Source organism: Rhinoraja longicauda, chromosome 37 (genome assembly GCF_053455715.1).
Source record: "Rhinoraja longicauda isolate Sanriku21f chromosome 37, sRhiLon1.1, whole genome shotgun sequence".
NCBI classification, from domain to species: domain Eukaryota; kingdom Metazoa; phylum Chordata; class Chondrichthyes; order Rajiformes; family Arhynchobatidae; genus Rhinoraja; species Rhinoraja longicauda.
In genome coordinates, this window is record NC_135989.1 from 9,047,107 (window position 1) to 9,069,450 (window position 22,344).

The 22,344-nt window shown below is 40.1% G+C and overlaps 1 protein-coding gene across 2 annotated transcripts; it reads left to right on the forward strand.

Moving 5' to 3' along the window:
* Positions 1-4,410: 4,410 nt before the first annotated feature.
* On the forward strand, positions 4,411-21,335 carry LOC144610653 (A-kinase anchor protein 8-like). 2 transcript variants are annotated; one of them, XM_078429518.1, is made up of 13 exons: positions 4,411-4,473; positions 7,793-7,831; positions 8,588-8,768; positions 10,853-11,321; positions 12,144-12,264; positions 12,888-12,949; positions 13,871-13,955; positions 14,038-14,131; positions 15,815-15,956; positions 16,522-16,624; positions 17,513-17,643; positions 19,018-19,113; positions 20,064-21,335. In XM_078429518.1, exons 1-13 carry the CDS (start codon positions 4,455-4,457, stop codon positions 20,481-20,483), a joined length of 1,962 nt encoding a protein of 653 aa, XP_078285644.1. In that variant the 5' UTR covers positions 4,411-4,454; the 3' UTR covers positions 20,484-21,335. The 2 variants fall into 2 exon arrangements, with proteins under 2 accessions (XP_078285644.1, XP_078285645.1); XM_078429519.1 differs by having other exon boundaries at positions 8,588-8,726.
* Positions 21,336-22,344: the final 1,009 nt, after the last annotated feature.

Here is a 22,344-nt window from a genome sequence, read left to right on the forward strand (position 1 = left end):
CTCATGTACATGTACTATATCTGCGAAACTGATCACGCAGTATTGTTTCATTTACTATTCCGTTCAACTAATTGGAAAGTATCTGTTAGAAATGAAAGTCAATCGGTCTGAAACAACATCTACTCCCTTTGCAATGTTTGGCGACTGAATATCCAACAGTCTGGTTTTAACAAACACAATTTTTTAAAGGCAAATCTGACCTGTGACTTGCTCAGGAACTGAAGATATAAACATACAAATTATCAGCAGGAGTTATCCAATTGGCCCCTCAAACTGCTTCATTCTTTAATAAGACTGTGGCTGACCTGATTGTCACCTTACTTCATGTTCCTCTCCACCCACAATAGCCTTTCACCCTTTTGTTTATCAAATATCCAGTTACCTCTGCCATGAATCGTTTCAAAGAGTGGTTCTAGTGCAGTTTGAGTAAGTGAATTCCAAAGACTCAAAGGTACAAAGAACAAAATGTTTCCACAAATGGGCATGTCATTAAACAGTAAATGTACTAAATTCTCCCACTGAGCAAAGTTCTTTCCATATTCACTCTATGAAGACCACTCAGCATCTTATGTGTTAAGCTAGACGCCTTTCTTCCAAATTCCAGCGCTGTCCAACTTTGCTCATTAGACAACCCACTCCGGAAAACTCTGAACTGCATCCAATGTATTAACATTCTTCGCTAGATAAAGACCAGTATTGTGCACCATATTCCAACTATGGTCTCAACGATGTCCTTCTCGTGAATATCTCTACTTTTATAAGCTAAACAATACTGAAATGGAGACACAAGAGACTGCAGATGCTGAAATCTTTACCAAAACATACAAAGTGCAAGAGGAACTCAGTAGGTCATGCAGCATCTATGGAGGGAATGGACAGGTGATACTTCATGTCTGAAGAAGGGGGCTGACTCAACTTCTGGAAAAAAAATGTTTATAGACCAATAGACAATAGGTGCAGGAGTAGGACATTTGGCCCTTCGAGCCACCACCGCCATTCAATGTGATCATGGCTGATCATTCTCAATCAGTACCCCGTTCCTGCCTTCGCCCCATACCCCCTTATTCAGATTACTAATGTCAAGAAGTTTTTATGGATATTTTGGACAAATTTGCATTAGAATGCATTCATCAACAGTGAAATAAATTGTAAACACTCATTTATAACCAAAAGGAGCAGGCCAAAAGTAACACAGCAGGAGTACAGACAGCACATCTGGAGAGAAGGAATGGGTGAAGTTTTGGGTCGAGACCCAAGAGATTTGAAAGAGCAAATGGCTTTTGAGGCTTATCGTATGGTAATTAATGCATTAAACTTTGGATAAATCAACCTACCTAAATTGGAATGAATTTGATAATTGCAGATAGTGTAAACGGGCCCTTCGGCCCATACCGATCAACAATCACCTACATGGAAACGTTGGAGAAAACCAGAGCACCTGAAGAAAACCCACGTGGTCAAAGAGAATATGCAAACTACACATGGTACCCAAGGTCTGAATCAAATCAAGGACTCTGGTGCTGAGGCAGCAGTTCTGCTGCACCACTGCCACCCACAAATGGCAGACTAATTGCCAGGACCAGGTTAATGTGTGGAATGTGCTGAGTGTTGGATAACCTGCAGATTTTACACACTTTTTATATATAACCTAGGGAAATTTATCCACAATTTATGACATGAAAGTCCAACTCTTTCCCTTAAGCTGTATTCCAATATTCTATATTCCAAATTTAGAAGCTGAACAAAACTGCAGATCCTGGAAATTCAGGGGAAAATAAGATTTTAAATGATTTAAGCAGAAATTTCAATTCCTGTCCAACATAATGAGATCCAATCAGAAGAAATGGTTTCACTTTCGATTTTAAATTTAGCGTTACAAGAAAGTTGGAGCATAGACTAGAGCTGAAGAATGGTCCTGAACTACTATCGACCTCATTGGAGACTCGGACTATCTTTGATCGGACTTTATGAAGGGATTAAAAGTACCATTAGCAAATTTGCCGATGATACAAAGCTAGGTGGCAGTGTGAACTGTGAGGAAAATGCTATGAGGTTGCAGGGTGACTTGGACAGGTTGTGTGAGTGGGCGAATGTATGGCAGATGCAGTTTAATGTAGATAAGTGTGAGGTTATCCACTTTGGTGGTAAGAATAGAAAGGCAGATTATTATCTGAATGGTGTCAAGTTAGGAAAAGGGGACGTACAACGCGATCTGGGTGTCTTGGTGCATCAGTCACTGAAAGGAAGCATGCAGGTACAGCAGGCAGTGAAGAAAGCCAATGGAATGTTGGCCTTCATAACAAGAGGAGTTGAGTATAGGAGCAAAGAGGTCCTTCTGCAGTTGTACAGGGCCCTAGTGAGACCGCACCTGGAGTACTGTGTGCAGTTTTGGTCTCCAAATTTGAGGAAGGATATTCTTGCTATTGAAGGCGTGCAGCGTAGGTTTACGAGGTTAATTCCCGGAATGGCGCGACTCATATATTGAAAGACTGGAGCGACTAGGTTTGATACACTGGAATTTAGAAGGATGAGAGGGGATCTTATCGAAACGTATAAAATTATTAAGGGGTTGGACATGTTAGAGGCAGAAAACATGTTCCCAATGTTGGGGGAGTTCAGAACCAGGGGCCACAGTTTAAGAATAAGGGGTAGGCCATTTAGAACAGAGATGAGGAAAAACTTTTTTAGTCAGAGAGTTGTGAATCTGGAATTCTCGGCCTCAGAGGGCAGTGGATGCCAATTCTCTGAATACATTCAAGAGAGAGCTAGATAGAGCTTTTAAGGATAGCGGAGTCAGGGGGTATGGGGAGAAGGCAGGAACGGGTTACTGATTGAGAATGATCAGCCATGATCACATTGAATGGCGGTGCTGGCTCGAAGGGCCGAATGGCCTTCTCCTGCACCTATTTTCTATTGTCTATTTACTGGTTTTATCTTGAACTAAACGTTATTCCCTTTATCATGTATCTGTACACTGAGAATGGCTCAATTGTAATGGTCTTTCCAAGTTAGCATGCAACAAAAGCTTTTCACTGTACCTCAGTACTTGTCAATAAATAAACCTACTCAATAAAATAAATAAATGTTCAGTAGCCCCACCATCACACTCCAAAGACGTACAGGTATGTAGGTTAATTGGCTGGGTAAAATGTAAAAATTGTCCCTAGTGTGTGTAGGATAGTGTTAATGTGCGGGAATCGTTGGGCCGAAAGGCCTGTTTCCGCGCTGTATCTCTCAATCTAAATCAACAAGGCTAAACGCTCCCAATCAGGTAATATCGGTAATAATAATGCTTGGGCAGCTTATAACCCAGTGGGATGAGTATTGATTTCTCTAAACTTCAAGTAACCATTGATTTCCCTCTCTGTCTGTCCCTCCACTCTAATTCTCTGACTAGTTTCACTGTCCTGATTAATTTTGCTGTTTGTATGCTTCATTGTTACCTTCCCCTGATTGAACCATTGAAAAATGGCAAAATTGAACCATTCTACATTTCCTTAAACATTGTCTGCTTTGATCTGTTGTTTTCACACATACACACATAACTCTAATGCCCCTCTCCCCTGACTCTGTCTGAAAAAGGGTCTTGGCCCAAACCGTCCCCCATTCCTTCTCTTAAGATGCTGCCTGATCTGTGTCCACCTCCAGAAATGCTGCCTGACCCACTGAGTCACTCCAGCACTTTGTGTCTATGTCCAGAGATGCCGCCTGCCCTGCTGAGATACTCCAGCACTTTGTGTATCTCCAGAGATGCTGCCTGTCCCACTGAAGAAGGGTCTCGACCCGAAACGTCACCCATTCCCTCGCTCCTAGATGCTGCCTGACCTGCTGAGTTACTCCAGCATTTTGTGAAACCTTCGATTTGTACCAGCATCTGCAGTTATTTTCCTACACTGCCTGTCCCGCTGATACTGCAGCACTTTGTGTCTATCTCCAGAGATGCTGCCTGTCCCACTGAGATATTCCAGCTGAGATACTCCAGCACTTTGTGTTTATCTCCAGAGATGCTGCCTATCCCAGTGAGATACTCCAGCAATTTGTGTCTATCTCCAGAGATGCTGCATGGCTCGCTGAGATACTCCAGCACTTTGAGTCTATCTCCAGAGATGCTGCCTGTCCCGCTGAGATACTCCAGCGCTTTGTGTCTATGTCCAATATATACTCTTCAATCTGAAGAAGGGTCTCGACCCGAAACGTCACCCATTCCTTCTCTCCCGAGATGCTGCCTGACCTGCTGAGTTACTCCAGCATTTTGTGAATATATAGACTCCCCTCCATGGTTACAGTCGTTAGGGGGGACTGATTGACGTTAATTGAGGATAATCAGGATGGGCGCTGCGACCCCAAGGCCCGCCCACATCCCTCGGCCCCAACCAATGGGTGGCGGAGGGCGGGGTACATCCGGGTGAGTGGAGGCTCGCTGGCCGCGGCGGAGGACTTCTCTCCGAAGCGAAATGGACGGTCGTTATTCAGGTCAGTCGAGCGCGGTTCCACAGCGCCACGGAAGGTTTGATTTCCATTTCTCCATCCTCAATGTGACCGCCGTGCGTTTAGAAAGAGAGATTGGCGTCGCGGTGAATTCCGCGGCGGTATTTGGGAGTGCGTGTGGTTTTTTTTTTACCTGAGGGGAGGGAGACGGTTTGCGTCAAGCAACGGAAAACCAACCTAACCTGCTGTTGCTGCCGCCGCCGCTGGTCCCGCCCCCTCCGAGATGATTGGCTGTAGAGCCCGTCGGTAGGCGGTGTCCTACCGCATGATTGGTTGCCGTTCACGTCACAGCGGCGGGGGCTAGGTTAGGTTGCACGGGCAGTCGAGGCCTCCCGCTTTGACCGCGGTTCCAAGCCGCCTCCATCCTCCGCCCCCCTCCGCCCCCTCACTGGCATTGATTCCCATCGCAACCCTCGCACTGCGGAGCGAATGTCCGTCAACGTAAGACTAAAAGCGGGACAGGCAGCATCTCCGGAGAGAAGGAATGGGTGACGTTTCGGGTCGAGACGCTTCAGACTCCGTGAACGTCGTTCAGTTTAGCGATACAAGATGGGGATGTCTTGAATTGTTTCTCGCACTCCAACCAAGTGGCCACTTTCCTCCTGCTCACAATTTATTCCTGATTTTCAATAAAACTGAAGGAAACCAGCATCTGCAGTTCCTTCCTAAACACATACGAGGGACTATTTTACCGAAGCCAATTAGTCTACAAACCTAAGATAGACACAAAAAGTTGGAGTAACAGCGGGACAGGCAAAATCTCTGGCGAGGAGGAATGGGTGACGTTTCGGGTCGAGACCCAGCTTTTTGTCTCCATTGGACTGAGGAAAGTCATTGCAAAGTCCCCCTTCACCCCTTGAGCAGAGCTGTTCATCCAGATGTACAATGAATAGTTTCCTCATTCTGTGACAATGCCATCTTGAAACATTACATAGGACCTTTGCTGACCTCACAAAACCCTTTGATTCTGTAATTTAAGGAAGGACCATGAAGTACACATCTCGTTTTGCTGCTGAGCAATTCAAGTTCATTCTCTATCTTCTCCACATTGTTATGCAAGCCATGACTTTAACCCTCAGGTTCTGAACGGACACTGGTGTCAAGGAAGGTTGTGTTGTCTTCCCAACAATTTTCTCTATTTTTCACGACGCATTATACCTCCAGCAAGCTTCTTGCTGCAGTGAACTATTTCAGAAGACAAGTGGCAAACTGTACAACCCATATTGTCCAATACCAAGGTCACTCTAACCTCGGTCTTCAAGCTGCAATATGCTGACAAAGCTTGCATATGCACTCAATTAGAATACAGGCTCAAAATCGTGACTTGTTTCCCAAAGTGTATGAGAAAATGATCCTTGCACAAAGCATCTGCAAGACAAAGGATTTGTACAACTTGCCGTTCTATAAAATGCTTTCCCTCCACCCGGCCTAGCATCTTCACTTTTGGGGGCTCTTATTACACTGAGCTCTGGGCAGGCCAAAAAAGACATGCTCTTCTGCACTCTCGTGGCAAAAGATATTTGGGTGGGCAGCAGTGACTTGAGGTTGTTATCCAGTTCCTGAAACCTGAAAATGAAGGAGGAGCAATCAGAATGACATCTCGAGTCCCTTCTGGAGAATGCTAAAACCTTGGGGAAACATCAGAAACAAGGCGCCACTTCCCATACTATCTATCCATCTCCCGTGTCATGTACCGAAGATAGACACAAAATGCTGGAGCAACTCAGAGGGACAGGCAGCATCTCTGGAGAGAAGGAATGGGTGACATTTTGGGTCAATACCCTTCTTCAGACCCATGCATTATATATCTCTACATTGGCCTCATCAAGTACCTTAGAATCCACACAGCAAGAGTGAAAACTAGTCACCATCAGCCTCGACGGACTGAACAAGAGAAAGGCATCCTTTCTCAAGGGACTGAACAAGAGGAAGGCATTCTTTTTAACTTTGGAATTGATTAATTTGCCAATATGTAAATGCTGATTCAAATGTTAAAACAATTGGTCATCTGTTTGAAAGGTTTTTACAATTATCATCTAAACAAATGATACAAATACACATTTAAAAAATATTGTGAAGAACAGTGGTAATGCAAGTATAAACACGCATTGGAATAGAAATGTAGCAAATACAATAACCAAACAGATCCTCTGAATTCTGTTACAGTCATAATGTCCAAGAATGTGGTTTGACAATAGATGGTATGTACCAAAGAAGGTAATTTTGTCTTCAATGTTCTGTGTTTACCTTGGATGTCAACAACTTTTAAAATTCCCTATTAAATGAAGCTTTTTGGCAATGAACATAATCACAAGAATAACCTGGACATATCAAAGAAAGAAAGCTTCAATTACACTTACATTCCACTGATTATGATTTTTGTCATTTAAGATTTTGCAGCAAATTATATCTTTGATGTGAAGTCTGTCTCTAGTTGTAAGAAAGCAGTGACCAGTTTGAGGGGAAAAAGAACATCTGTGAGAAATTGGTGGGATGATTTTTGGCGGGGGGGTAAATATTGGTGAGCACTTTGGGAATAACTACTGAATTCTTGGATAGTGTCATGGAATCCTTTAAGACCATCTGAGATATTACTTGTGAGGTTTAGTGATCACTCTATTGTCAGCCAGTGTATGTGTACAAGTAGCTCAACGTTCTAGCTTTAAATCTAGAAACTTAAGCACAAAATCCTGGCTGTAGCAAAGGAATTGCAGTGTTGCTAGAGTTTTACACTGAGCAGTTTGCTGAGTTCCCTAAAATGTAAATGTAGTTACACTTGTAGGTACATTATTGGCTGTAAAATGTTTAGCAAAGTTGTGGAAGTTGCTTTATAAATTTAGTTTAGTTTAGAGATGCAGCGTGGAAACAGGCCCTTCGGCCCACAGAGTTCGCACCAACCAGCGATCCCCGCACATTAACACTATCCTTCACATTCTAGGGACAATTTACACTTATACCAAGCCAATTAACTGACAAACCCGCTACGTCTTTGGAATGTGGGAGGAAACCAAAGATCTCGGAGAAACGCCCCATAGCCCTGGGGAGTTCGTACAAACTCCGCACAGGCAGCACCCGTAGTTAGGATTGAACCTGGGTCTACTTGCGCTGTAAGGCAGCACCTCTACCGCTGTGCCACCGTGCCTCCCTAAAATGCTACATGTCCTTTATCACTGTGGAGCAAACGTTTAATGAACAACTTTAGTGAATTGTTATTATATTCAACAGATTGTCAGCTTATATCAGAATTAACTTTTAAAAAAATCTGAAGTAAATCAAAATATTTTAAATGTCTTTCATTTTGTAGGCTCATATGGAAACTGGAATGCTGAATCATCCGGCGCAGGTAAAAAATCTCAGTGACACAAAGGGAAAGACAGATGAGGCAAAATAGCTACTCTGGTCCCTTTTTCTTAATTGTTTGCCCCTCCACCAACATTGAAATTATCATTCAAACCTGTGGCTGCATTGAAAGGCTTAACACGTTCTGTATTAAGAATTCTCCCACTAATTGATATGCATTGCTTGTTCTTTGTTTTTGATATCAAATCCTTTTTTTCTGTTACATTGGTGTACTGCACAAAGGATGATAGATTCTCAACTTTTGGGGGCTATGATAAGCTAGCAAATAGAGAAGAGAAGGGAACTCACCACATCTTTAAAACTGGAGACAACTACAACTATGCTGTAAAGTTACTTAATTGGCTGATGCAATGTTGAAAATTTGTAATTCATTTGATGGTCTTAATTGTTGTGAAATTTTTTCCAGATAGAAATTCTGTCGCACTATTTTACTAAGTCAAAATGAGTTATCGATGGGATATGGGTTTTTATACTGTAAATGGGGTTTTTTTTAAACTAGTATCATCGATATCACTTACAAACTGATTTCTACACTGACGACTAGTTTTTCAGTCCAAAAATTTGATAATATGATCAATGATTTTTTTTTACACATAGCCTCCAGCTTTCAGTCATCTGGCTAATGTTTTTTTGAACATTATCTATCAATACATAAGCACAATTATTCTCTATGGTGTGAAATAGTCACTCATATCACTGATAACTAGCAAGCTCAGTCCATTCTTTTTTTCTTCCTCAGGCTATGATGACCATGACTACGACTATGGCTATGGACAAGGCTCTGGATCAAACTATGGCTATGGTGGCAAATCATGGGACTCGCACAGAGGCAATGCCAGCCATAATTCTGAATCCATTGTTACAAAAATTAACCAACGGTTAGATTTGCTTTCTCGTAACGACAATGACGAGCAGGAAAGGTATCAAAACTTAGGAATTGCTGTGTATTGGTCAGGAGACTAATCTAGTAGGTGATCATTCTATATTAGTTGAGGTATTTTGAGTTTTATAGATTACGTCTCCAAAGACATTGAGTGAGTTATTACACTCTTTTTGTTTCAATGGTGGCTACATTGTTTACGCTGTCCTTCTGACATTATTTGCTTACATATTTTTGTATATTTTGTGTAGATTCAGGTGGTGGACATGAAGGGTAAGTAATTTACCTCTGATTGCAGGTGCTAAAAGGTTGTGAGATAAACAGTTGCAGGCCAAATGGTTGTGTTTCGTGATTGACTCCTGATGCTTGATTCCATTGACTTTAACAAACCACATGTCAAGAAGCAATAGCAACATAGCCAATATTCACAGATCCATCGGTATTAGTTATTAAGCTGAATTTCTTGCCCTAAACAGTTTTTGTCTTATTGTAGCTCTCTGTGGTAGTTTCATTGGCAAGTCAACATTTGTGGTTTAAAATTGGTTGTAGAGAAGTAATTTTGAGATGAATTTTGAGATGCACTATTATCATTGTTCAAGTGAATTCAACAAGCCTTGTGCTGAATTTGTGTTTGACTAATCCACTTATCAAAGCAATATACAGTTCAGGTTCTGAGGAAAAGTGAGGTAATGGAACTCTAATAATAATTGCACTGTTATGACTATTGGGTGAAGGATTCCCAATAGATCCCGAGTAGCTTCATTGATAGATGCTATGTGTATTATGATTTAAGCAGTTGTGAGATTATCCCTGATCTTGTCTCGGTAGCAGAGTAACCTGTGGTCCACTACTGACGCCTTGGTTTTTGGAAAGTGCTTGATATGTCACTGGACTTGAGGTAACCATATAAATGTAAATATAACTGTAAATGTCAGGGAGGGCAAAATTCAGTCTAACACAGTGGCCATTTATCAGGGTTTGCTGAAATAGAAATGCAGTTTTTTGACGGTAAAGTAATGGACACTACTATTTCCTATGGAACACTGATTTTGTCAATGACATGGACGGACATGTTTGTATCGTGCAGTTTGACTTTCCGCTAGTTAATTCTTGTGCTACAACTATTTCTATGCCTGCTACTTTGAAACACTTGTTGTCTTTCAAAGCAATTTTTTGTTGTATGAGAGGATAAGAATGCGTATCTGCACCGTACAGAACGTCTACACAGCTGGAGGTTGTTGAAGATATTGAGATGCAAGGGGGTAGGGTAAGGAACTTGCACTCCTTTGGTTGTGTTGAAGTATTTGGTTGGGTTGAAGCCTGGATTTGGGCAGTGGTCATGGATAGTAGAATGTAAGTACAAGATAGACAGTAATTGGTATATATAAGAGAGTGATGGAGAAGTCTTAGGATGTGCACTTGTCCAACAAATTACAAGCAGTTTATGAGAACATGTGGGGAGTGCAAAGATGTTGGTGGTATGGGTGACCATACCAGTGGGAGGGGTAATGAAAAGGAACATTCTAGTTATAGGAGACAATATACTCTGCTCAGTTGCTGCCTGACCTGCTGAGTTCCTCCAGCAATGTTCTTTTGCTCAAGGGTTCAGCACCTGCAGTCTCTTGGGTCTGCTTGAAGGCATGTTGATTGTCTGTTTAATTAGGCATGGTAAATTACCCTTTATGTAGTGGGCGGTGAGAAACTCATGGTGAGATTGATCAATATGCAAGAGAGAACGGGATATGGGAGGGGGTGGTTAGATTATTGGGATTGCCCTGACAGCATAGTATCTGGGCTGAATGGCCTCCTACAATGCCATAGGAATAATTTCAATCTGGTTCCATTCATATATTGACCATCATTAGTTGTCACATTTCTCAGGGATGTTATCCCTGGATCTTGTTAATGTTAGGGCATAGTCTAGAGTTTAGAATCAATAATGAGGCTTTTAAATTGGTAACAGCCAAATCATTACTGGTCTGCTAATTTAGGAAATATTCTTTGTTTCTTTTTAAAAAAAACAGTATTCTTGGTGTTTGATTATAGTTCTGACTGTTCACAAACTGTTACTTAGTACGTTCCAGCTACTGACCACATTCCTTGCTTGCTGTGCAACTCTTTCAGGTTTGCTCCTTTCGAGTCATATGACTCCAGGTCTTCACTGGACGACCGCGATCTGTTCAGATCCGGCTTCGATTACAGTGAATCTGGACCTTATCGTAATGATTCCTATGGAGGTCGTTTTGACCGCTTTGACAACTTCAACAGGAACCGCAGGGATAACTTCCGCTACAGAGCACGTGACGGTCCGGGCAAGTTTCGGGGTCAGAACTGGTCTAGAGACTGGGTTCCAAATAACAGGCCTTACCGGAATGACCACTTCTCATCATCGAGTACCGAGCGACTGTCGGCGTGCTGGAATGAGATGTCGATGGGAATGGGTGGCAGGGGTTATGCTGCTCCCCCCAGGAACCCCCCTTCGCTCTTCTCCCACGCCTTAACCTCTGGCTATGGGCCATATGCCATGCAAGGAATGGGAAAACAGTTTGGAGGTTACAGACCACGAAGGAGAGATTGGAATCGGGGCAGAGGTGTAAGTAAAATAATTATACTATTTTACAAGGTCGTAAACAAAAGCATTCAGTTAGGTGAAATGTTAGCAACTCAAAGACTTCAAATTCCAAATGTCAGGCACAATCCCTTTCTGTTCTGTAATTGTTTAAAAAGTAAAATGTAAAGGCTAGTTGAAAGACAAAATAGAAATGGTCAAATATACAGAATGGCTCAGAAAATCCAAATAAATTTGTGGGTGCAACTTTCGTTTAATAGAAACTATGCTTACTGTTACATGAGAGCTCAAAAGGTCTGGATACAGAATATAAAATTCAAGACCAGTTGAGAATGTTAGCATGGTAAAATGTTGTTAACACCGAGAACAAATAGCAGATATGTAGAGCATAGTGGTTGTTGGTCTCCTTGAAATTTGCTTTTCTTTTGCATCACATCTATTTCATTGGAAACCTATCATGCACAGCTGGAATTTTAAAACAAGTTTTAAGATTCACTGTTCTAATTTCTGGGTGTAAAGGTTTTGTACGCTTCAGTTAATTTTCATTTAAGTGCTTAGATGTATTCAACCATTTTCACAAACTAGTGGATGACTGGATTACCGTGTATCGAAGACAAAAGTTTCGATTTGATTAAACGTGTATGAAATATTAGAATTGGTACATAGTCTCCATTGAATTGTAGAAAGAGATTAGTTGGTTGTTTTGAGCATTTGCAAGAATTAGAAATGAATTAGTTTGAATCCAGAATAGTGATGTGAACAATTTGTGTTCTGTGCACCTGAGGAACATGATTTCTTTTAGTTAACAGAATCATGTTGACCAACACTGTAATATCTTTGTGACAGAGGAGAGGTAGAGGTGGAATAATAGGTGGAATGAAGAGGAAGCAATCAACTGGAAGCAATGATGAACCAGACTTCAAAATGTCAAGAACAGACCAGTCAGATTTATCAGACAGTGAAGAAGGTAACTTTTAAAAATTTGATATTGCACCTTCTTCCTCTTTGACTTGATTGTCATTCTAGATAAAGAGTTTAGGTAACCCATTCATCTGTAGAGTTAGTCAAACATCATAAAACTGATTTTAACCAACTTTCATGTAGCACTTTCCAATAGTAGTGATAGGCAGCAGTTTGGAACAATAACCTGTCTTTCCTCTGGGAATGGATTTGAGCTCCATTATTTTAATATTTAAAGTACATTAAGGTTGGAACTTAGGCACTTATTGTGTTGTATGGTGTATTTCCCCAATGTTATAAAACCTGTATTTCTACTTAAAACATGTAGCAACCTGTAATGCTGAACCCAATGTATCTTCTGAAACAGCTACCAGCCAGGATGTCATTTTGAGACTAGCAATTCATGGGTTGTTTTTTTTGTTGTTTTTTTTTTGCTGCAATATAGCACTTAAGAAAAAACTATATTATGGTGTTGTTTTTTTTCTTTCCATCATTTAAGGATCCAGGCAAATGTTCTTTTGAAGGAATTGAGCAAGCATTCGCCAATGCATTAGCTCTTTTTCTTTTTTTCTGAAATCTAGTGTTTTGGACAACATGTTAATAAGTATATTAATTGTGTTTTGTACATAGAAGAGAGGGATGCAGATGATGCAGATGAGACTGAAGATGTTGCTGCAGGTGACGCAAGTGCTGTGAGTATTTATGGAAGTCTTGAAAATTGTGGCCAATTTAAACGGTAATGATTTCAGATGCCAGTGAGTTAAGTTTCTGGGCATACATCTGGAGAGCTCTAACCAATTTAATATTCACTGTTATATTCAGTAAATATCCTTGTGCAAGTGCTTGATTACTTCCTGGCCACAGATTCCCTAATTTTTCTGCACGTCGTATGAAATGGTAAAATGCTAAAGATCAAAGGGGTTTCTTCTGACCCGCATTCATTATTATTTATCTATATATTTTTACATTTATTTTCAGGATCTGGGCAAAGCTAGCAATTTATTGCCCTTAAGGTGGCCACCTTGAACCACTGCAGACCTTCAGGTGGCAGTCCTCCCATAGTTCTGTTGGGGATGGAGTCCCAGGAATTAGACTCTGACAATGAAGGAGAAACTGTATATTTCCAAGTCATGATAGTATACAACTTGGAAGGGTACTTGCATGCAGTGGTTTCCCATATACTAACTGCGTTGAGCTCCTTTTGAAGTCACAGGTCTGGGAGGTGCTATGGAGTTGCTGATGGGGGAGAGGGTGAATGTTCAAGATGGTTGATTGTGAACCAATCAAGCTGGTAATTTTGTCCTGGATGGTGTGCAGCTTCATGAGATTTGTTGGTTTTGTGCTCATCCAGGCAAGTGGAGAGTGTTCCTTCAAATGTCTGATTTGTGCCTTACAGATAGTGGAAGGGTCCACTATAATTAATTTTGCTTTGATTCTTTGGTAGTTTAGAGGAGAAATTTAGTTTCACTCTATTATCCAATAGGGCCTGATTCATGCAATCTCCAGATAATCTACACGAAATTTCAATGATTCCACATCTGAGCCAGTGTAGGTTTGTAAAAGAAAACTAAGATGGTTTTTCAGTGTATCAGTGAATTTTTTTTTGTATTTAGGGGTGTGAGGATAAAGAATCAAGTGACAGCCCTGAAAAGGAAAAAAAAGAATCTGCTGAAGGTGAAGACGATGAGTCCAAGAAATGTAAGAGTACTGGTTTTCTGTTAATTTTTTGTTTGTGTGTATCTGATGGAATACCTGTGATGCTAACTCCTTTCTTTGTTAGCTGGTGACCTCCAAGAAGAAATTAGTGACAATAAAAAGAAGCTATCTAACAAGGAGAAACCAAAGAAGAAGCAGCGAGATCGTATTACAGAAAGGTATTTACGTTTTGCATTTATATAGGTCCTGTTTGTAAATATTTATTCTAAATGTAAAAGGAAAATATTCTCAAATGACTCAAAGAAACTGTTTTGCAGAATAAATAGATAGCCAGAACTAATGTTTTTGCATTATGAGTTGTGGAATTTAAACGGCTCAGTTGTGATTAAACAGTGTGCATTTTCTTCTTTATGGTGATTTCTTATAAATATTAATGCATTAATTATAACTTCTACTTTAATGACTAAGAAGTTATTTTTACTAAGTTGAGTATTGATTCACTATTGAGCAGAAAATACTATGTGTAGAGGTCAAAGAGGTTTGATATCCTGTAGTAAGTATCTAAAACTCCCCAAAGCCTTCTCACTAGGCATAGGAGTGTGGTGGAGTATTCTCCATTTGCCTGGATGTGTGTAGTTTCAACAGTCAGTTATTTGGCACGTTCTCGGGCCAACCAGACCACATGATTGGCATCCCATCAACTACCCTCAGGGTTTATTTCTTTCATTACCGATGCACAGCAACTGTAGTGAGCACCATCTATAAAATTCACAGGCATTACCTGCCTGGGCTGCTCAGGCAGCACTTCTCAAACTTGCAATTTCCAGCACAAAAAGAACAAAGCCCAAGGTGCATGTCAATACCACTGCTTTCTGATTTCCCTTTCAGTTACTCGCTATCCTCATTTGAGAATAAATTGCCGGTCCTTCATGATTGTAATGTCTAAATCGTGAAAGCCCCTAACAGCACATTGTGTATATGAGTGCGTGCGTGTCTTCGCCTGTATGTTCCTTGCCAGAGGAACTCCAGTGATCAAGACGGCACACCACCACCTTCTCGTGGACAATTAGGGATAGGTAGTAAATGCTTCCCTTGCTGGATGCCCCCAATTTTTTTTTAAATCCAAGATGATCTGAGCCATGCCCAATGCTGCTTTGTTGTTGGTAGGGTTGGTTGGACAGAAACTCAGAAACTGTTGATTTTTAATCAAACTGAGATCAGTCAACTAAGTAAACACATAGATTTTTGCAAGCTTTGTTATTTTGTTCACTGGCCTCTTTGCAGTTAATCTCTTGTCAGGTATAAAAGTAAATCTCCGTTTGAATTTAATTTGAAGCCTCAATAATTAGGATAAATCAGCATATTACAGGAAAGATATGATTGCAATGAAAACTTGTGAAAGAGTTGCCATGGCTGGAATATGAAATCTGTGAATAAAAGAGGAAAGATTGGATAGACTAGTTATTTTCTAAGCAGCAAAGGAGGCTGATGTAGGGTGGGGGGTGGAGGGAAGAATGGGTGATGGTGGTGATTAATAACTTGAAGTCGTTAATAGATGAATTGGAGGGCAGAAAAGGAATATGTTTCCAGCTAGAAGGTAGTGGGAGTTTAGAACTCACTGCTTGAAACGGTGGGAGATGTAGAAATCCTCCTCATACTTTGGATGTGTGCATGATGTCCTGTGTCATGCGGGGTTGAAGATCTAGTATGGGAAGATGGGGAAAGGCTGTGTAATTCTTTTCTACCTAATATAGAAATGATGGACTGGATGACTTTCTATGGTTCTGTGGAACAAATTAGCTGACTTGCGAGGTTACTTTGCATTTAAGTTTCAGCTCTGCAGTTGAATACAGGAAGGTGTTTGCATCTTTTCCACCACTAACAAAACGTTGTTATTTCAGGATAATGTACTCCTGCTCAGTTTGCAAGTTTCGCACCTTTGATGATGATGAAATTTTCCCTCACTTGGAAAGTAAATTCCATAAGGAAAACTTCAAATTCATTGGAACCAAGCTTCCCAAACAAACTGCTGACTTTTTGCATGTAGGTTATCTTTGTATTTAAACATAACGTTTTTCTTAAACTTTTATTAGTACAATGTAAATTAAATGTACATTGCGAGATTCCCTGGCTCAATATCTTGAATGGGGAACGTTGGCTTGTGTTTTTTCAGTTGCTGTAATGATGCACGGTATTGAACTAATAGCATCTGCTGCGTACAAGTTGTACGGTTGCCATTCACCCTGTAGAAACTGGGACATATTCTGTTGCTTTACCGACGGTATCTATTGCCTCAATATTCTATAAATGCAACATACCTGTTAACAGATATTTTGAATATGACTTTGGGCGTGCATCCCCATTGTGGAGTGTTGCCATTTTGATTCTGGCTATTTCATTCTGGTGTCCAATCTGAAGGACAGGCGTGATCCTCAGTTCTTTTCCTGGGAATTTTAATTATTGCTGGGATCTTGTGTTGCCAGCTGATAATATTCCTGTCAATTAAAATAAGGAAGTACATATCGTAAATTGTAGCTTTATCTAATCATTTTCTAGTAGCATCAAAAAATTGAGATTGTTTTAAGATTTTGGTTGTCTTTCCTTCCAGGAATATATTCTGAACAAGAATAAGAAGACCCTGAAGTTCCGTGATGCAATGGAAGATAAAAATGTAATTAAAAAGAGGATCCAGGAACAAAACCTATTGTATGGTGAGTATTGCCAAAAGGGGTAAAGGGTATGAGAGACTCAAAAGATTGCATCTCAGACTACACTGTATCTGTATTGGAGTAAAAGTACGGAAATGCTGGAAACATTGATGAAAGCAATTCACGGAGCATTCCTGGCAAAAGAAACAGATAATATTTCAGATTGAAGATCTATCAGCTCAGTTCTGAGGACTTAAAACATTAAACCTGTTTTATTTACAGATCTAATTTCATTAAAAAGCATAATTGTTATTGTTTCTTCAATTTTCATTCCTTTTTCCAAATCTCACCATAACTATCTATTGTCCAAGGGTAGTTTAACAAATAACCACTTTATTGCCTCTGCAAACTGGATGCATCCCTACTCTGATGACTCAAACGGTATTTCAATCGAATTAATTATATTTCTGAAAATTCAAGTACACTCTGCTTACTTGATTATTACTTAATCTTGATTATTCCAGTCCAACTTCTATCTGCTCATAGATAACTTCTCATTTACGTCTTCTTTTATGGTTGCAATTGATATAAAGTTCTTTTTTCCCACAATTCTGTCTTAAAATAAGCAACATAAACATAGTTCTTTTGGTGTTTCTCTTGCTGTAGAGTTCTTGGTCATTTGCATAGAATGCTCTGAAATGGAAAGGTTACTCATTGCTTTAATAATAACATATTATCACACTCATTTCTATTAATCCTGCAGTATTTGTATTTTATTGTAAACAAGCAAAAAAGTATCTTTGCTAAATTTGCAGAGTTGGCATTTTCATGCTTAAATCAAGTGTTTAACAGATTTTGTCAGATGCGTTGTTAACGAGTTTGTGGCTTTCCTCAAAGCATGAATTACAAATACAGCTCTTCACAAACCAGAGGTTTTTTTAAATGTTGCAGGTATTAGTATTGACAATTTCATGAAGAAGGTGGAAGCTGTTCACTGTACGGCTTGTGAAATGTTTATTCCGATGCAATACAATGCTATCCAGCGACACATGAAGGCCCCTGATCATAACAGAAATAGAAAAGTAAGTATTCACGCTTTACTAACATCAAGCAGCAAAAATGGAGACACAAGAAAGTAGATGTTGGAATCTTGAGTGAAACAAAGTGCTGCAGTAACTCAGTGGTCAGGCAGCATCTGTGGAGGAAATGGTGACGTTTTGGGTTGGGACACTTCTTCAGATTGCAGAAGGGAAATGCAGGCTGTAGGTTTTTGCAGATCCATTTTGTACCTCGGATGAAATTGAAAAGCATCCTGGGCTTTTTTGATGCTACAGATCATAAGGTCATAAGGAATAGGAGTAGAATTAGGCCATTCGGCCCATCAAGTCTACTCTGCCATTCAATCATGGCTGATCTATCTCTCCTAACCCCATTCTCCTGCCTTCTCTTCATAACCTCTGACACCTGTACTAATCAAGACTCTATCTCTACCTTAAAAATATTCACTGACTTGGCCTCCACAGCATTCTGTAGCAAAGAATTCCACAGATTCACCACCCTCTGACTAAAGAAATTTCTCCTGATCTCCTTCCTAAAAGAACCTCCTTTAATTCTGAGGCTATGGCCTCTAGTCCTCAACTCTCTCACTATTCAAGCCTTTCACTATTTAGTTTAGTTTTTTACTTTTGAGATACAGTGTGGAAACAGGCCTTTTGGCCCACAGGATCCCCGCCGACCAGTGATCCCTGCACATCAACACTATCCTACGCACACTAGGGACAATTTTTACATTTACCAAGCCAATTTACCTACATACCTGTATGTATTCGGAGCGTAGGAGGAAATCGAAGATCTTGGAGAAAACCCACGCAGGTCACAGGGAGAACATACAAACTCCATACAGACAGCACCCATAGCTGGGAACGAACCTGGGGCTCCGGCGCTCTAAGGCAGCAACTCTACTGCTGTGCCACCGTGCCGCCTCTACATGTTTCAATTAGGTCCCCCTTCATTCTTCTAATTTCTGTATGACCAAAATTAAAGTTTTAATGACTGTCTTTAAAAAGAAAGTTTAAGGTAAGCATTGTCCCAAATTAAAGAATGAAACAAATAAAAAAAACACAAGGCCAGGATTACCGATCTCGGGGTTTTGGAACTAGGTGATATTAGAAAAGGTAGTGGTAAGGAATGACATGATTTGAATAGTATGATGAAAATTTTGTTCCATGGCCATTTGGATGAAGTACAGACATGATTCAGTTAGTGTGTGTGAGGGCAGTAACACTGCTGCTAAGATTGTTTGACAAGTAGATGAATAGTTCTAATTTGTATTAATATAATGTGCTGATTCTGTGCAAGATGTAAACAAAACGAGTCATATGAAACAATGTGAGAACTGTAAATCCTGATGAGAGTGACTAATTTCTTGCAAAGTAACATTGCTTTTTCTTTTTCAGTTGATGCTCGAGCAGTCAAAGAGGGGTGGCCTTCAAGTCGCAAAGAGTATTCTGAATAATCGAAATATTGTGAGCATGTTGGAGAAATATCTTCAGGTAATTCTCCTATACATGCTATTGCATATGGCCAAATAACTACAAAGATTTTGGTCAGTTTGTGTTAAACAGGCTGTATTTCTCATTGAAACTAAGAACTTGAAATTTATTAAGGAGTTATGCTCTGATGGTAGGTGAATGCCTGTGGCAAAATAGAAAACATTTGTTTGTGTGTTACTGCTTTCATATTTCTTAGTCATTGTGTCATTGCAATTGTGTAATCAATTTGTGAGGAAGGGGTGATAATTTTGGACGTGATCATTGTTATTAATTGTAGTTGTGTGGCAGTGCAGTAATGGGATCATGCGCGTGTTAAAAAGAAAATTGGTGGCTGTCATTTTATATAGCGGGTCAAGCTACACATTCAAGACAGGCCTCAAGATCTACTTGCAGCATGAAGTTTCAAAAGTACGTATGGATATGTGTGAGAACAGGACTGGATTTCCCACACGTTCATTTGCAACCTAAGCACAAGGGGAAGCAATTCAGTCCCTTGGTTCTGAAATGTTTTTGAAAAAGGCATTCAATTAGTAGCACCCCACTCATTCACCGTAAACCTATTTATTTGCATTTCACATGCTTATTGAATCTTCTGGGCAGTGCCTCCCAGATCACAACAACTTGCTGTGATTAAAATTCAAAGTCTCCTCTTCACCTCTCATTCTTTTATCAGGAACCTTAAATCTGTGTCATTTGTTGGCATACGCATATGATGAAAGCTGATTTTGACAAAAGTCCTCAGTGTTTTGTAAATATTTTAATTCGATCTTCTTAAACAGCCTATGCTGAAATCCTGCAATAGAGTGGCGATAAGTGAGGCTCAAACCATCCCGTGGAAGATTGCATTTCTCCACTGGGAGAATGTTGCTAATTTTGTTTGGAAGCCTTGATATGTCTGCTGGTAAATTCTTGTAAAGATTTTGACAGTTTTAAACTTTTGTATTTCACAGGGTGACAATCCATTTACTGAGGAAGATGCTAAAGATGATGATGCTGCTGTTGATGACTCTACGAAGGGAGAGGGACTAAATGAGAGTGTTACAGGTGAAAATGCTGGAGACAAAGGTGAAACTCCAGAAGGGGAGGGGGCAGAAGAGCCAGGGGCAGAGCCAAAAGGAAATGAAGGGGGCGATGAAATTATTGGTGAACCCAAGACTGCTGTAGAGCCATCTGAGAGAGGGGTTGATATCACTGATGAAAAACCTGATTCCAATATGACAGCAGATCAGGATGGTGAAGAATCAGCAGGTAAAGACACCAAAGCATCTCTCTTAGCTGAAGATGAAGACAATATCTCAGACGTTGGTGCAGAAGGGAATCCCGATGAGTGTTCTCCGGGTGAAAATGATGCAGAAGAAGAGTCAGAATAATTCTCATATGAATAAATATCACTACTTATTTCCCCTCTCATCATTAAATTCTCTAACTACATTGGATCTGAATCAATGAAATGTATTTTAGTTAACAACGAATATTGTATGGTTCTGGAACATCCTGCATTTGGGGCAATTTCATGCTATGACTGTCCCAAATCTGGGATGGCTCTTCTTCTTTATGTGAAATGCTGTTTTTCTGTGAAAGTGCTTTGTGAGTGCATTTGCCCTGTTACCTTTTAAAAAATCTTCCAGACTAGGTGACATTGACCTCTGTGCTTCATTCAGGATGTGCACAGAACATTATGGAAATGGTTTGTCCTGGTTAATTTGTTGTTTTTATAAAAGGATATTCAGAATTAAGATTATATGGACACTTGCATGAACATAGGGATTTTTTCCTACATGGCAAAAAAGAATTGGTAGTTCCCTGTGTTTAGTAGCGTGGTGAGACTCCTCAAAACTCTGCTGTGGTTCAATCTTTGGTTTGAATATGTTGATGGGGGCGTCATGAATACAATCTGCTTCAGGAAAAACTTGCCTGGTAACGCTTAGTATTCTTACATTGCCTTTCAAGGTGAGCAGAAGTTGTATTGTGCAATCAAAACTTTCAACACTTGCTCAACCAAATGTTTAAATAAAACACTACTTATTGGAGATGTGACCGAACATGTGTTTTCAGTTGATATTTTTGACTAAAAGTTGAGTTTTGCTTTGGAGTTTAGCAATACCATCTGGGTACTGATGGAGTGTAATGCTTGTTTTACTACTGGAAAGAGGAGTAGTTGTTTGAATGGAGATAATTGTATACAATAAAATGATATTAAACCCTTTTTATAAATGTTAATGTTTTGATGGAATCACTATTCTTTCCCTGCTTTAGAAAAGGATCATGTTTCTTTTCAATAATTACTACAGAACACAGAACAGTACAGCACAAGAACCGGCCCTTCGGCCCACAATGTCTGTGGCGATCATAATGCGACCATCTCATATCTACCAGCACACAATCCATATCCCTCCATTCCTTGCATATCCATGTGCCTATCCAAACCTCTCTTAAATTCTATTGTATTTGCCTCAACCACCGATTACCACAGCACATTCCAGGCATACGCCACCTTCTGTGTAAAACAAAAAACTTGGCTTGCATATCTTTGCCCCTCACACCTTAAAGCTATGCCCTCCAATATTTGGTTTGTTCTATCCTGGGTAAAAGGTTCTTACTATCGACCCTTTCTATACCTCTAATAATTTTGTATAAATCTGTGGAATTCTTTGCCACAGAATGCTGTGGAGGCCAAGTCAGTGGATATTTTTAAGGTAGAGATAGATTCTTGATTAGTACAGGTGTCAGAGGTTATGGGGAGAAGGCAGGAGAATTGGGTTAGGAGGGAGAGAAAGGTCAGCCACGATTGAGTGGCGGAGTCGACTTGATGGGCCGAATGGCCGAATTCTACTCCTATCACTTATGATGTTATGATATTCAGTTCATCCACAGAGGTTAAATCCAGAAGGCAGTTGCCAGGAGTGGGAGCCATACAATTCCATGGTAAATCTTGAGGTTAACAGCTTTTCCCAAATATCAAACATGGCACAATCATTTCCATTCTCTTCACCTCAGAATGATAGCTTTTATCTCTCCATTCCAGGTGATAGACCAAAGGTGGAAGTAAGGGCATGCAAAATATGAGTAAACAATTTAAATCAAATTATCTTGTCTCAGGCATTTATTTACATTTTGCCAAATATTCGCTCCTGTTGGTAACAATGTACTGAATATTTCCATGGTAGATCTATATCCTTTCTAACTAGTCATGCTATCGATATGACTGCAGTGACCAAATGTCATTGGGTT

Bases quoted from the DNA above. Each gene is read 5' to 3' on its own strand.
- LOC144610653 (XM_078429518.1), top strand. The intron at 13,956-14,037 runs GTAAGAGTACTG...TTTCTTTGTTAG, and splicing joins AGACGATGAGTCCAAGAAAT to CTGGTGACCTCCAAGAAGAA. The intron at 14,132-15,814 runs GTATTTACGTTT...TTGTTATTTCAG, and splicing joins CGAGATCGTATTACAGAAAG to GATAATGTACTCCTGCTCAG.